The sequence below is a fragment of the Hemiscyllium ocellatum genome, chromosome 17 (genome assembly GCF_020745735.1).
Source record: "Hemiscyllium ocellatum isolate sHemOce1 chromosome 17, sHemOce1.pat.X.cur, whole genome shotgun sequence".
NCBI lineage: Eukaryota > Metazoa > Chordata > Chondrichthyes > Orectolobiformes > Hemiscylliidae > Hemiscyllium > Hemiscyllium ocellatum.
This window is the reverse complement of record NC_083417.1, coordinates 1,676,961-1,693,479: the sequence shown is the minus strand read 5'-3', so window position 1 is coordinate 1,693,479 and position 16,519 is coordinate 1,676,961. Positions and strand designations below refer to the sequence as shown.

At 44.4% G+C, this 16,519-nt stretch overlaps 1 protein-coding gene across 6 annotated transcripts in view; it reads right to left on the bottom strand.

The window, feature by feature from the left end:
- Window positions 1-16,519, bottom strand: part of zc3h18 (zinc finger CCCH-type containing 18) — a 248,614-nt gene that overhangs the window by 37,825 nt on the left and 194,270 nt on the right. For all 6 annotated transcript variants that reach the window (XM_060837894.1, XM_060837895.1, XM_060837893.1 and 3 more), the window contains one exon: window positions 11,634-11,794. In XM_060837894.1, the coding sequence (XP_060693877.1) occupies window positions 11,634-11,794 (161 nt within the window). The remainder of the gene's footprint in view (window positions 1-11,633; window positions 11,795-16,519) is intronic.

Below are 16,519 nucleotides of genomic sequence, written 5' to 3'. Positions count from 1 at the left end.
GCTTACCTTCACACCATGATACATAAGGGATAAGATTTAAATGCAGGTTGAAAAATCGAATCTGTATCTCACCACACCACAAACATTCTGATTACACAATATTTCATATAAAATAACAGCAGGAAATAAAATAGAAAGCAACCACAGCCACTATTCTCCTCCCACCAGTTTCTTATAACATTCCAATCCAGTGTGGTATTAACCATACAGAATGGATCTCACGAGTTTAGGTATTTTCATCATGTAGGAAACTAGCATTGGTGACTGAGTACCTGTTCAAGGTAACGGAAATTGCCCCTATTGTGACATCAGGAAGTACTTCTTTATACAAACGATATGGATTTAAAACAGGAGGGTTTCCTGACACAGCATATCGAAGGGCCGACAAGAGGGGAGGCCACACTGGATCTGGTGCTGGGTAATGAACCAGACCAGGTGTTTGATTTAGTAGTAGGTGAGCAATTTGGAGAGAGTGACCATAATTCTGTTACGGTTAGTTTATCGATGGAAAGGGATAGATACACGCCACAGTGCAAGAGTTATAGATGGGGCAAGAGAAATTATAATGTGATTAGGCAAGACTTAGGATGTAGAGAATGGGGTAGCAAAATGCAGAGATGGGGACAACCGAAATGTGGAGCTAGTTTAAGGAACAGATATTGCGTGTTCTTGATAGGTATGTCCCGGTCAGGCAGGAAGAAAGTGATAAGGTAAGGGACCTGTAGTTTACTAAAGAAATTGCATCTCTTGTTAAGCTGAAGAAGGAGGCTTATGTGACATTGAGACGAGATGGTTCTGATGAGGTGATGGACAGTCACAGATTAGCTAGGAAGGATTTAAAAAGTTAATTAAGAAAGGAGAGGAGACAAGCAGTCTTTAGCAAATAGAATAGAGGAGAACCCGAAAGCTTTCTATAGGTATGTAAGGAATAAAAGGATGATTAGGGTAGGAATAGGGCCAGTCAAAAACAGAAGTGGGAAGTTGTGTGTGGATCCTGCAGAGATTGGAGAGGTGCTAAACGAATATTTCTCATCTGTTTTCACTCAAGAAAAGGAGAATATTGTAAAGGAGATGAATGAGATATGGGCTATTAGACTAGAAAGGATTGAGGTTAGTAAGGAAGAGATGTTATCAATTCTAGAAGGACTGAAGGTAGACAAGTCTTCTGGGCTGGATGGGATTTATCTGAGGATTCTCTGAGAAGAGAGGGAGGAGATGGTGGTCCCTTTGGCCTTGATCTTTGAGTTGTCATTGTCTAGAGGTTTAGTACCAGAGGATTGGAGGGTTGCAATTGTTGTACACTTGTTCAAGAAGGGCAGTGGAGATGACTCAGGTAATTACAGGCCAGTGAGCCTTACGTCTGTTGTAAGAAAGGTTTTGGAATGGTTTACAATAGATAGGATTTATAATCATCTAGCAAGCAATAATTTGATTGGACATTTGATTAGATTACTTACAATGTGGAAGCTGGCCCTTCGGCACAAGTCCACACCGACTGGCCGAAGCGCAACCCACCCAGGCCCATTTCCCTACATTTCACCTCTTCACCTACCACTACGGGCAACTTATCATAGCCAATTCACCTAACCTGCACATTTTTGGACTGGAGGAGGAAACTGGAGCACCACGCGGAAACCCACGCAGACACGGGGAGAACGTGCAAACTCCACACAGTCAGTCGCCTGAGGTGGGAATTGAACCTGGGTCTCTGACGCTGTGAGGCAACAGTGGTAAGCACTGTGCCACCGTGCTGCCCGTAGTCAATACGATTTTGTCAAGAGCAGATTGTGTCTTACAAACCTCATTTGAGTTTGTGGAGAAGGTGTCGAAGCAAGTGGATGAGGGTAGGGCAGTTGACGTGGTGTAAATGGACCAGTAAAAGCCTTTGGTAAGGTTCCACATGGTAGGCTGTTGGAGAAAATGCAGAGGCATGGAATTGAGGGTGATTTAGCAGTTTGGATTAGAAACTGGCTTTCTGTAAGAAGGCAGCGAGTGGTGGTTGATAGAAAATATTCAGCCTGGAGTCTGGTTACTAGTGGTGTGCCACTAGGATGTGTTTTGGGACCACTGTTGTTTGTCATTTTCATAACTAACTTGGATGCAGGCATAGGTGGATGGGTTAGTAAGTTTGCAGATGACACTAGAGTTGGTGGATAGCGTACATTGTGGAAGAATGTTGCAGGTTGCGGGGGACTTGGATAAACTGCAGAATTGGGCTGAGGGGTGGCAAATGGAGTTCAATGCAGATAAATGTGAGGGGATTCCCTTTGGGAAGTATAACAGGAAAGTAGAATACTAAGTCAATAATAAGATTCTTCGTGCAAGGTTTGTAGCTCAGGTTGAGGTTTAGGGTGAGCTTGCTGAGATATCCAGACGTTTCATTACCTGGCTAGGTAACATCATCAGTGGCGACCTCCCAGTGAAGCAAAGCTATTGTCTCCTGCTTTCTATTTATATGTTTGACCTGGTTGGGATTTCTGGGGTTTGTGGTGATGTTATTTCCTGTTTGTTTTCTGAGGGGTTGATAGATGGTGTCTAGATTTGTGTGTTTGTTTATGGCGTTGTGGTTGGAGTGCCAGGCCTCGAGGAATTTTTTGGCATGTCTTTGCTTAGCCTGTCCCAGGATAGATGTGTTGTCAACAGATCTAGACACCATCTATCAACCCCTCAGAAAACGAACTGGAAATGACATCACCACAAACCCCAGGAACCCCATCCAGGATAAACATATAAATAGAAAGCAGGAGACAACAGCTTCACTTCACTTGGAGGTCGCCACTGATGATGTTACCTAGCCAGGTAATGAAACATCTGGACATCAAACCTACAGCTCAGCGAGCAAACCTACACCCTAAAGATTCTTGGTAGTGTGGATGTGCTGAGGGATCTTGGAGTCCATGTACATAGATCTCTGAAAAGTTGCCAGCCACGTTGATAGGGCTATTAAGAAGGCATACGGTGCATTAGGTTTTATTGGTAGAAGGATTGAGTTCCGGAGTCGTAATGTCATACTGCAACTATACAAAACCGCTTGTGAGGCCATACTTGGAATATTGCGTACACTTCTGGTCAGTCCATTACAGGACATGGAAGCATTGGAAAAGGTGCAGAGGAGATTTACCAAGTTGTTGCCTGGTCTGGAGGGAAGATCTTATGATGAAAGGTTGAGACACTTGGGTCTGTTCTCATTGGAGAGAAGGTGGCTAAGAGGGGATTTGATAGATCAGAGGATTAGATAGGGTAGAGAGTGAAAGTCTTTTTCCTAGGATGATGACGTCAGCTTGTACAAGGGGGCATAGCTACAAATTGAGGGGTGATAGATTTAAAACAGATGTCAGAGTTAGGTTTTTTTATTCAGAGTGGTAAGGGCATGGAATGCCCTGCCTGCCAATGCAGTTAACTCAGCCACATTAGGGAGATTTGAACAATCCTTGGATAAGCACATGGATGATGATGGGATAGTGTAGGGGATAGGCTTAGATTAGTTCACAGGTCGACGCAACATCGAGGGCTGAAGGGCCTGTTCTGTGCTGTATTATTCTATTCTATGAACCCTTTCTCCTAAAACGCTGAGGCTTCTTGAAAATGAAAAGCCTTGTTAGTAATAGCATTACTGTAATGGAGCGATGACTAGTAAATGGGAGTTTGGGTCCAGGTCAACAATGATTCTAACAGACCAAGACTGAAGGTACGATCACCTTTTGTGATTTTGCTAAACCGAAAACTAAAATCAGAGATTGTAAAATACAGACAGAATATACAGGCGTGAAATACAAAGCATCATCAGGAAATACATTTCCAAACATTTTTAACAGTAACCTTGTTCACTGGAAAAAAAAAGTACACTCCAGTTTATTGAAGGCCCTCTACAGACAGAATACTACAGGAATTGCTCTCAAACCCAGGGAACCATCGATGCATGTCTCACACAGGGACACTATACACAGATACGGGTGTGTCAAGCCTCGGTCCAACTGTCTCCAACTGCTTAATCAATGAAATACCCTCCATTGTAAGGTTGGAATGCTTGCAGATAATTGCTTAATGTTCAGCATGATTCACAATTCCTCAGATACTGAAGTAGTCCACGTTCAAATGCAATAAGAGCTAGACAATATCCAGTCTTGGGCTGACAAGTGGCAAGTAACACGTGCGCTGCATAAATGCCAGGCAATGACTATCTCCAGTAAACATAATCTAACCACTGCCCTTTGACATTCAATGGTATTACCACTGCTGATTTCCCCATTATCAACATTTTTGGGGTTACCATTGACCAGAAACTCAACTGAACTCAGCCATATAAACACAGTGACCACAACAGCAGGTGGGAGGCTAGGAATACTGTGGTAAGTAACTCACCTCACCAAACACAACTTGTGTCTCCTGACGTTTGACCAGGTAGTTGCCAAAACCAGTTTCCAAAGCCACATCACATTCCTCAGTGACTGCCTATGGCTTAAATTCACCTCGTTCTGAGGAATGGTCACCAAACTTGAAATGTTAACTCTGATTTCTCTTCACAGATGCTGCCAGATCTGCTGAGCTTTTTCAGCAACTTTTTGTTTTCGTTAGCAACTAGACTAGGTCTGACAGGTGGGGAGGGAATCAACTTACTAAAACTCATCCTCACTAATCTGCCTGTGATAGATGTATCTATTCCTGACAATTTTAGTTAGGAGTCATCAAAACACTGTACTTGTGGAGATGAATTCTTGTCTTCGTACTGATGATGTCTTACATTGTGCTGTGTGGCATTTTGACCATGTAAATACCATGGAATGGCTGATGGAGGGGTCTTGCCCAAAACGTCGATTCTCCTGCTCCTCGAATATTGCTTAACCTGTTGTGCTTTCCTAGCACCACACTCTTGACTCCGATCTCTGGCATCTGCAGTCCCCACTTTTTTCCACCTCTGCTATCCAAGCTGTTCCAATACAGCTACAACAATGGCACTCTAGCCAACAATGCAGAAAATTGCTCAGGTATGTCCTGTAGGAGAACGTGACGACTGCAGATGCTGGAGATCAGAGCTGAAAATGTGTTGCTGGAAAAGCGCAGCAGTTCAGGCAGCATCCAAAGGGCAGGAGAGTTGACGTTTTGGGCATGAGCCCTTCTTCAGGAATGAAGGAAGTGTGTCCAGCAGGCTAAGATAAAAGGTAGGGAGGAGGGACTTGGGGGAGGGGCGTTGGAAATGCGATAGGTGGAAGGAGGTCAAGGTGAGGGTGAAAGGCCGGAGTGGGGGTGGGGGTGGAGAGGTCAGGAAGAAGATTGCAGGTTAAGAAGGTGGTGCTGAGTTTGAGGGATTAGACTGAGACAAGATGGGGGGATGAGGAAATGAGGAAACTGGAGAAATCTGAATTCATCCCTTGTGGTTGGAGGGTTCCTAGACGGAAGATGAAGCACTCTTCCTCCAGCCGTCATGTTGCTATGGTCTGGTGATGGAGGAGTCCAAGGACCTGCATGTCCTTGGTGGAGTGGGAGGGGAGTTGTAGTGTTGAGCCACGGGGTGGTTGGGTTGGTTGGTCCGGGTGTCCCAGAGGTGTTCTCTGAAACGTTCCGCAAGTAGGCGGCCTGTCTCTATATACATTGTATCATCCGTTGTCATTTCCGTCACCTCCAAATGGACCCCACCACCAGAGATATATTTCCCTCCCCTCCCCTATCAGCATTCCAAAAAGACCACTCCCTCGTCAGGTCCACACCCCCCACCAACCCAACCTCCAGTCCCGGCACCTTCCCCTGCAACCGCAAGAAATGCAAAACTTGCGCCCACATCTCCCCCCTTACTTCCCTCCAAGGCCCCAAGGGATCCTTCCATATCCGCCACAAATTCACCTGCACCTCCACACACATCATTTACTGCATCCGCTGCACCCAATGTGGCCTCCTCTATATTGGGGAGACAGGCCACCTACTTGCGGAACGTTTCAGAGAACACCTCTGGGACACCCGGACCAACCAACCCAACCACCCCGTGGCTCAACATTTCAACTCCCCCTCCCACTCCACCAAGGACATGCAGGTCCATGGACTCCTCCATCACCAGACCATAGCAACATGATGGCTGGAGGAAGAGCGCCTCATGTTCCACCTAGGAACCCTCCAACCACAAGGGATGAACTCAGATTTCTCCAGTTTCCTCATTTCCTCCCCCCGACCTTGTCTCAGTCTAATCCCTCGAACTCAGCACCGCCTTCCTAACCTGCAAACTTCTTCCAGACCTCTCCACCCCCACCTATCACCTTGACCTCCTTCCACCTATCGCATTTCCAAAGCCCCTCCCCCCTACCTTTTATCTTAGCCTGCTGGACACACTTTCCTCATTCCTGAAACGTTGACTCTCCTGCTCCTTGGATGCTGCCTGACCTGCTGCGCTTTTCCAGCAACACATTTTCAGCTCAGGTATGTCCTGTATACAAAAAGCAGGTCAAATCCAACCCGGCCAATCACAGCTTCATCAGACTGCTCTCAAATCAACAGTAATGAGATGGAAGGGTTATCAACAGTGCGATCAAGCAGCACCTGTTCAGCAATAACCTACTCAGCAACGCTTACTTTGACCACTCACTTGTAACCTCATTGCAGCTTTGTTTAAATATGAACAAAAGTGCTGAATTCCAGAGATGAAATGAGGGTGATTGCCTTGAAATTAAGGCACCATTTGCCTAATGAAGCTGGAGTGAATGGGAATCTCTCTCATGGTGGAGTCATACCTGACACATGGGAAGATGGCTGTGGTTGCTGGAGGTTGGTCATCTCAGCTCCAGGACATCTCTGCAGGGGTTTCTCAGGATAGTGTCCTAGGCCCAAACATCTTCAGCTGCTTCATGAATGACTTCTCCTCCATCATAAGGTCAGAAGTGGGGATGTTTACAAATGATTGCACAATATTCAACCACTCGTAACTCCTCAGACACCGAAGCAGTCCATGTATGAATGCAATAAGATATGACCAGATCCAGGTTTGGGCTGATGGCTGACAATAGTATTTGAGTTGCTTTTTGACAAATGACTATCTCCAACAAGAGAGAATCCAATAATTGCCCCTTGAGCTTAATTGGCAATACCAATGCTGAATCTCCTATTATCAATATCCAGAGGTTACCATTCACCAGAAAGTGAACTGGACAATCCATAAATCGTGTGGAAGTCTCTTGTGGGGACACGTTAATGTCCCTATATCTGGACCAGGAGGATGGGATCCAAGACCCAGATGTCTGAGAGGTATGTAATTACATGTCTGAAAGACTGATTAAAAAACATCTTTAAATACTGTGACTACAGGATCACGTCAGAGGTTTGGAATCCTGCAGTGAGTAATTCACCTCCTGACACCTTAAAGCCACATGTCAAATAAGTGACTAATTACTCTCCATGTGCCTGTCCACAGTTCCAAAAACACTCAAGCCTGACGTCATCTTGGACAAAACAGTCCACTTGAGTGAACTTACTCCATCAGTGAGACACTGGCAGCAGTAATGCAGTACCACTTATAAGATGTATTGCAGAAATTCAGAGAAACACGAAAAACAGGAGGAGACCATGAAAGCCTTTGAAGCCTGCTTCGCCATTCAGCATAATCATAACTTACCATCCAACTCAGTAGGTCCATTCAACCTTTCTACCCATACCCACCAAAGCTTCTTCAGCAGCACCAAACAAACTCATTAGCCTTACTGTCTTGAAGGACAGGGGCAGCAGATACACCGGAATATAAACTGCAAGCCCCCCTCCAAGTCACATAACATATATATCACCATTCCTTCACTGTCGCTGGCTCAAACTCCTGGAACTGCACCCCCCAACAGAATGTGGGCCTATTTACAGCAAACACACAACAGCAGTTCCTTCTCACTAACAATAAATGCTGGCACAGTGAGTGATGTTTACATCCAGTGATTGAACAAAATGAACACACAAGGACCCCCAAATCACTCTTTCCTGCAGCCTTTTGTATTTAACTAATGTTTACTCCTGTTTTCGTCCTATCAAAGAGCATACTTATACATTTTCAGAAGTTAGACGGGGTGGGGGGGGGGGAGAGGAGGAAGAGAGAGAGAGAGAGAGAGATCAGAGTTTGGAGATGAATGGGTAAGTTTGTGTAATCAGTTGCTATGTTATTGTCTGCAGTTGATAAAGTTTGAAATGGCACGATAACTTGGCCCCTTGGAATGCTCCTCCTGCAATATGAGGGAAACCAGGGATACTTCCAGTGTCCATAGTGATCACATATGCAGGAATTATGTTCTGCTGCGATTCCTGGAGCTGCAGATGGACTTACCATGGAGGACCCATGAGGCTGAGAATGTCATGGCTAACATGTTTAGTGAGCTGGTCATGCCACCAGTCAGGGCTACACAGATATAGAAGAATTGGGTGACCACCAAGATGATTAGTAAGCATGGGCAGACAGTGTAAGAATCCGCTGTGGCTATTCCCCTCTCAAACAGTTTGGGGGGTGATGGCTGAGCAGTATTATCGCTGGACTATTAAACCCAAGAACCAGGTAATGTTCTGGGAACCCAGGTTTGAATTCTGTCACGGCAGATGATGGAATTTGAATTCAATAAATATCTGGAATTAAAGAGTCTAATGATGACCATGAATCCACTGTTGATTGTCAAAAGACCCACCTGAATAACTAATGACCTTTAGGGAAGGAAACTGCCATCTTTACCTGGTCTGGCCTACATGTGACTCCAGACCCACAGCATGTAGTTGATTCTTAACTACCCTCTGGGTAATCATGGATGGGTAATAAATGCTAGCCCAGCCAGTGATGCCCTCATCCTGTGCATAAATGAAAAAAAACACTGTTTTGGTGTGGAGTGGTGGTGGCCACTCAGGGAAACCAGCAGTAGCCAGATCAGTGGCACCATGTCTAGTACTGTTGTACAGCAGGGAGGGTCAAAGTCTAAGCGAGCATTTGTGATAGGGACTCTACTGGCAGGGACACAGATAGGTGTTTGTATGGCCACAAGCAAGATTCCAGGATCTGTTGTCTCCCCTAGTGTCAGGGTCAAGGATGTCTCTGAGCAGTCACATTCTGAAGAGGAAGGATAGGCAGCCAGAGGTTGCGGTCCATACTGGTACCAATGACAGGCAGAAAGAGAGATGCAGCCCTGCAAAGGGAATTTAGGGACTTACATAGAATGTTGAAAAGCAGAACTCAAATGTTGTAATCTCAGGATTACATCCTGTGCCATAGGCCAGTGAGGTGAAGACTAGGAAGATAGTAGTTAGATACTAGGCTAAAGAGTTGGTATAGAAGGGAGGGCTTCAGGTATATAGATCACTGGGATGTATTCTGGGGCAGAGCGGACCTGTATAAGGAGGACAGGTTTTGCACATTCACTAAAATGATCTATCTCACTCTGTTGACATTATGTCATCCTCATGACTTGCCTCCCACTTGTTGTGGCATCTGTAAATTTTGCAACAGCATGTTCACTTCCCTGTCTCAGTTAACTATAGTTACAGGTTGCCAACCTGAAAATGCTCTTATCCTAGCTCGCTCCAGCCTATTCATTAATTAATTCTCTATCTTGTGGTTAATATACAACCACAAGACCCATGGGCTCTTACCTTATTACGTAGCCTTATGTACCATAGCTTACTGAATGCCTTTTTGAAATTCAAACACGAATTCTCCTTTATGTCTCCTGCTTAAATAGGTCATCTTAGTCTCACCGCGTTGAAGCTCATCTCTCCATTGCACCAACTGTTCACTGTGTCTTTTTGAAGTTCTACACTAAGCTCTTCACAATTTACAATACTTCCAAATTTTCAATCATCCGTAAACTTTGAAATTGTCTTCTACAAGCTACGCTCTGTATCATTGAGATATTAGTCAAAACAAGGATCCAAATACCGATTCCAACTCAAATTTCATCCTTTGACCTTTGAACCCACCCAGGATCATAGGACTCCTCTTTCTAAATACTGACGTCTGGGGAACCTCATTACAACCCTCCTCCAGACTGAAAAATATCCACTGACCATCGTTCTCTGTTTCCTATTATTCAGCCAATTTTGTAACCTTGGATTTAAATAAAAACTGTATCAACTGTAGATGCTGTAAATCAGAGACAACAGGTGCAGGAGTAGGCATTCGGCCCTTCAAGCCTGCACCACAAAAACAGAAGTTGCTGGAAAAGCTCAGCATGTTTGGCAGCATGTGTGCAGAGAAATCAGAGTTAACGTTTCTTCATAACCGATAGCTGGGAAAATGTTGGTTTATATGCATAAGATAGGGGTGTGGGGGGAGGGGGAAAGGAATAAATGGTAGGCGGGGATAGAGCCTAAAGAAAGGAGAATAGTTGTACAAGGAGTGGATAAGAATCTGGCGAAGAGAATGGTTAACTGTTAATGGAATGTTAATAGCCACTAATAACCTCCATTAACAGCAATACACTCTCCTAACCAGATTGTTGTTCACTCCTTTGTCTGTCCAACTTTTCTTTCTCCCTCTTTAGTCTCTATCCCCACCTATTGTTTACTCCTTAACCCCTCCCCCGACCCTATTATATGCATATAAACTGACATCTTCTTTGCTTCCAGATTAGCGTGGTGCTGGAAAAGCACAGCAGGTCAGGCAGCATCCTAATTTTCCTGATGAAGGTCTTTTGCCCGAAATGTTGATTTTCCTGCACCTCGGATGCTGCTTGACGTGCTGTGATTTTCCAGCACCACACTAATCCTGACTCTAACCTCCAGCATCTGCAGTACCCACTTCCGCCTATCTTCTTAGCTTCCATCAGTTCTGAGGAAGGGTCACTGAACCCAAAATGTTAACTCTGATTTCTTTTCACAGATGCTGCCAGATCTGCTGAGCTTTTCCAGCAACTTCTGTTTTTGTGTTTGACATGGATCTATATTTTTGGTCCTTCACTGTCACTGGTTTGGAATCCTGGAACTTCCTACATCTTACAGGATGCAGAGGTTCAAGGTGGCAAATCACCACCATTTTCTCCCAGGCACTCAGGAATTAGCAATAAACACTGGTTTATCTAGCAATGTTCACATCCCATGAGTGAATTTTAAAAATTATATTGGATTCTATGTTAGCTAGAAACCACATTATCGGAAGTGATCCATTTCATTAACTTCCTGCAATTCAACTCTGGATCTCACTGTTTCTGTACTGTCAATTATACCAATTTACCAGAATCTGACAACTTCAGGTTTAATTAGATATCCATTCTCCACTTCCACCAACTTATTTCCCGAGTTTTGATGAATGCAGTTTTACAGACTTTGGTTCAACTCCAATCCTTGATTCGTGTCCCTTAGATATTTTCTAATCAACCTGCCCAGAGACAATAGGAAGCCCAATCACACCCTTTACAGCAGAGCTATCATTAAAACCCCTAGCTGATTATATACTATCCACTATCGGAGTGCTGAGGCAAATTGCAGAATTACCACTGATGACCGAGCCAAGATACCGCAGGTAAGGGTTGATGTCAGGTCTTATTGTATATGTAGGCGTGGTGCTGTGGTATCCCTTTGCTTTGAAGAACCCAACTGTTCACATTCACACAGTTGTGTTCACAATTTAAGATGACCCAAATAGCACCTCTGAAAATGGAAAACCTACTTCAATAAGCATTGTAAGAGGAGATACGCACATTTTTCCTTCTGCTTCTGTGCAGGAGCTTGCGATCGAGAGCTGGCAGATGAGACTGGACTAGCTAAGTCTGCATACATATTCTCAGAATCGGCACTTCTTACAGAGCTGCTGCTTGATGATGCACTTGACACGGATGATACACTGCTCACACTGAGCGACCTGGAACAAAATTAATGCTTTGAAACATTTCTGTTTAAGGTCAGACATTGAAAGTAAATGATTTACAGTGTGCCAATGTTGAATAAGTTAAAAACCATGCCTCTACCAAGTTCCTGATGAAAGATGTAATCAACACTGGAACACAAGTAAAATACTGTGAATGGGGGAGTCAGATGACAAAACAAAAAAACTGGAAGATGTTCTGATGAACTCTTCCAAAAGTCCTCAGCTTTGAGAATCCCAAAATGAAGAGGCAAACATAAAGTAGGAAACTACAGGCTATTTAGTCCAACATTTGGTATGGGGAAAGTGTTAGAATCTGTTATCAAGGAACTTTCAGCAGGGTACTTAGGAAAATAAAGGTGGCGGCATTTGGCACACTTAGCTTCATTGATCAGAGAATCAAATAAAGGATTGGGACGTCACATTACAACTGTACAGGACAATAGTGAGGGTACAAAGTTTTGGTAGCGCTATTTTAGGATGGATATTATTAAATTAGAAAGGGTACAGAAAAGATTTACAAGGTTGCTACCAGATTTGGAGGGCTTTGAGTTAAAAGGAGAAGCTGGATCAGCTGACACTTTTATCGCTGGAGAGTAGGAGGTTGAGGAGTGACCTTATCGAGGTTTATAAAATCACAAGGGGCATAGATATGGTGAATAGCAAAGGTACTTTCCCTAGGGCAGGGGAATTCAAAACTAGATGTTAGGTGAGAAGGGAAAGGTTTAAAAGGAACCTTGAAGGGGAACCTTTTCATACACAGGGTGGTACACATATCAATTTAACTGCCAGGAGAAGTGAGAGATGCAGTACAGTTACAACATTAACAAAAAACATTTGGACAGATACATGGACAGGAAAAATTTAAGAGGGATATGGACCAAAGGCAGGTAAATGGGACTAGTTTAGATTGGGAAACTTGGTGGGCATGAACAAGTTGGATCAAAGGGTCTGTTTTCATGTCAACTGACGCTATGACTCTAAATCACAATGTGTGATCAGACAGAGTCAAACAATATTTAGCTAGTCTATGAGATCCTGTTGACAATGTTACATGCACAGTGGATAAAGGAGAAACATTGGAGTTTTTAAAAATTATTTCACAGGATGTGGGAGTCGTTGGCCGGCATTTATTGCCCATCCCTAGTTGCCTTTTCTCTGGTGGTAAGGTGCAAATGTGAACCATTTGCAGTCCATTTGACTTTTATTTAAGGAGTCATAGAACATAGAACTTTACAGCACAGGAACAAGACCTTTGGTCTGTGATGTTGTGTTGAACATGACAGCAAACTAAATGCCTTCTGCCTGTCCTTACAAAGAACAAAGAAACATGCAGCACAGGAACAGGCCCTTTGGCCCTCCAAGCCTGCACCGAACCAGATTCTCGATCTGAACCTGTCGCCTATTTTTTTAGATTAGATTAGATTAGATTACTTACAATGTGGAAACAGGCCCTTCAACCCAACAAGTCCACACCGACTCACCGAAGAGCAACCCACCCAAACCCATTCCCCTACATTTACCCCTTCACCTAACACCAATTCACCTAACCTGCATATCTTTGGACTGTGGGAGGAAACCGGAACACCTGGAAGAAGCCCACACAGACACGGGGAGAATGTCCAAACTCCACACAGTCACCTGAGGTGGGAACTGAACCTGGGTCTCTGGCGCTGTGAGGCAGCAGTGCTAACCACTGTGCCACCGTGCCGCCCACGGATCTATATCCCTCTGCTCCCTGTCCATTCATGTATCTGTTTATATATATCTCTAATGATGCTATCGTGCCCATCTCTACCACCTCCGCTGGCAACGTGTTCCAAGCACCCTCCCACTCTCTGCATAAAGAAATTGCCATGCATATCTCCCTTAAACTTTTCCCCACTTACCTTGAACTTGTGACCCAGAGGAATGGAGTCTTTGGTCCATATCCTTCCACATTCATGTGCTTATCTCAAGTTCCTTAAATGGCCCTATTGTATCTGCCTCCCGCTTAAATGCATGTCCCCTCATTTTGGACACTTCAACTCTGGGAAAAATATTCTGACCATCTGACCTATTTGTGCATCTCATAATTTTATGGACGATCAAGTCTCCCCTCTGCTACTCCAGAGAAAACAATCTGAGTTTTTATTGTCTCTGCTTATAACTCATACCTTCTCATCAAGGCAGAATCCTGGTAAACCTCTTCTGCACCCTCTCCAAAATCTCCTGACCCTCTCCAAATTGGTCAGGAAATTCAATGCAAATTATTTATATGGCTAATTCCATGTTGGTCAATGGTCAACTCTGGAATCTTGACAGTGGGGGAATAAATGATGTTAATGCCAACCAATATCAAGGAGTGATGGTTACATTCTCTCTTGTTTCACATGTATATTGAAAATGCTACTTAATATGTTATATTTGAATTTCCAAAAGGTATTTGATAAGACCATAAGATATAGAAGTGGAAGGAAGGCCATTCGGCCCATTGAGTCCATTCCGCCATTTCATCATGGCTGATGGGCAATTCAACTCCACTTACCCACACTCTCCCCATATCCCTTAATTCCTTGCAAGATCGAGAACTTATCAATCTCTGCCTTGAAGACATTTAATGTTCTGACCTCCACACTCTGCGTCAATGAATTCCACAGGCCCACCATGAGATGTCTCATTTCCGTTCTATACTGACCCTCACTAATTCTACCGCTGTGCCATGGGTCCTAGTCTCCCCGCGTAACGGAAACAACTTCCCAGCATCCACTCTTTCTAAACCATGCATGATCTTGTAAATTTCTATTAGCTCTCCCCTCAACCTTCTGAACTCTAATGAATACAATCCCAGGATCCTCAGCCATTCATCGTATGTTAGGTCTACTATTCCAGGGATCATCCATGTAAATCCCTGCTGGACACCTCCAGTGCCAGTAAGTCCTTCCTGAGGTGTGGGGCCCAAAACTGGATACAGTACTCCAAATGGGGCCTAACCAGAGTTTTATAAAGTCTCAGCAGCACATTGCTGCTTTTATATTCCAACCATCTTGAGATAAATGGCAACATTACATTTGCTTTCTTAATCACGGAGGAGAAAGTGAGGACTGCAGATGCTGGAGATCAGAGCTGAAAACGTGTTGCTGGAAAAGCGCAGCAGGTCAGGCAGCATCCAAGGAGCAGGAGAATCGACATTTCGGGCATGAGCACTTCTTAATCACTGACTCAACCTGCAAGTTAACTTTTAGAGAATCCTGTACTAGCACTCCCAGATCCCTTTATACTTTGGCTTCAGAAATTTTCTCACTTTAAAGTCTGGTTGAAGATTTGTAGCTCGGGTGTCCGTTGTTGTGGTTCTGTTCGCCGAGCTGGAAGTTTTTGCTGCAAACGTTTCGTTCCCTGGCTAGGGAACATCATCAGTGCTATTGGAGCCTCCTGTGAAGCGCTGCTTTGATGTTTCTTCCGGTATTTATAGTGGTTTGTTCTTGCCGCTTCCGGGTGTCAGTTTCAGCTGTAGTAGTTTGTATGTGGGGTCCAGGTCGATGTGTCTGTTGATGGATGTTCTTGCCGCTTCCTGGTGTCAGTTTCAGCTGTAGTGGTTTGTATATGGGGTCCAGGTCCATGTGTCTGTTAATGGAGTTTGTGGATGAATGCCATGCCTCTAGGAATTCCCTGGCTGTTCTCTGTCTGGCTTATCCTATGATGGTAGTGTTTTCCCAGTCAAATTCATGTTCATGGTTGTCTGAGTGTATGGCTACTAGGGATAGCTGGTCGTGTCGTTTTGTGGCTAGCTGATGTTCATGGATGCGGATTGTTAGCTGTCTTCCTGTTTGTCCTATATAGTGTTTTGTGCAGTCCTTGCATGGTATTTTGTAAACTACGTTAGTTTGGCTCGTGCTGGCTATTGGGTCCTTTGTTCTAGTGAGTTGTTGTCTGAGTGTGGAAGTTGGCTTGTGTGCTGTTATGAGTCCTAAGGGTCGCAGTAGTCTGGCTGTCAGTTCTGAGACGCTCCTGACGTATGGTAGTGTGGCTAGTCCTTTTGGTTGTGGCATGTCCTCGTTCCGTGGTCTATCTCTTAGGCATCTGGTGATAAAGTTGCGTGGGTATCCGTTTTTGGCGAATACCTTGTATAGGTGTTCCTCTTCCTCTTTTCGCAGTTCTGGTGTACTGCAGTGTGTTGTGGCTCTTTTGAATAGTGTCCTGATGCAGCTTTGTTTGTGTGTGTTGGGGTGGTTACTTTCATAGTTTAGGACTTGGTCTGTGTACCCTGGTTTCCTGTGTACCCATGCAAGGACTGCACAAAACACTATATAGGACAAACAGGAAGACAGCTAACAATCCGCATCCATGAACATCAGCTAGCCACAAAACGACACGACCAGCTATCCCTAGTAGCCATACACTCAGACAACCATGAACATGAATTTGACTGGGAAAACACTACCATCATAGGACAAGCCAGACAGAGAACAGCCAGGGAATTCCTAGAGGCATGGCATTCATCCACAAACTCCATTAACAGACACATGGACCTGGACCCCATATACAAACCACTACAGCTGAAACTGACACCCGGAAACGGCAAGAACATCCATCAACAGACACATCGACCTGGACCCCATATACAAACCACTACAGCTGAAACTGACACCCGGAAGCGGCAAGAACATCCATCAACAGACACATCGACCTGGACCCCACATACAAACTACTACAGCTGAAACTGACACCCGGAAGCGGCAAGAA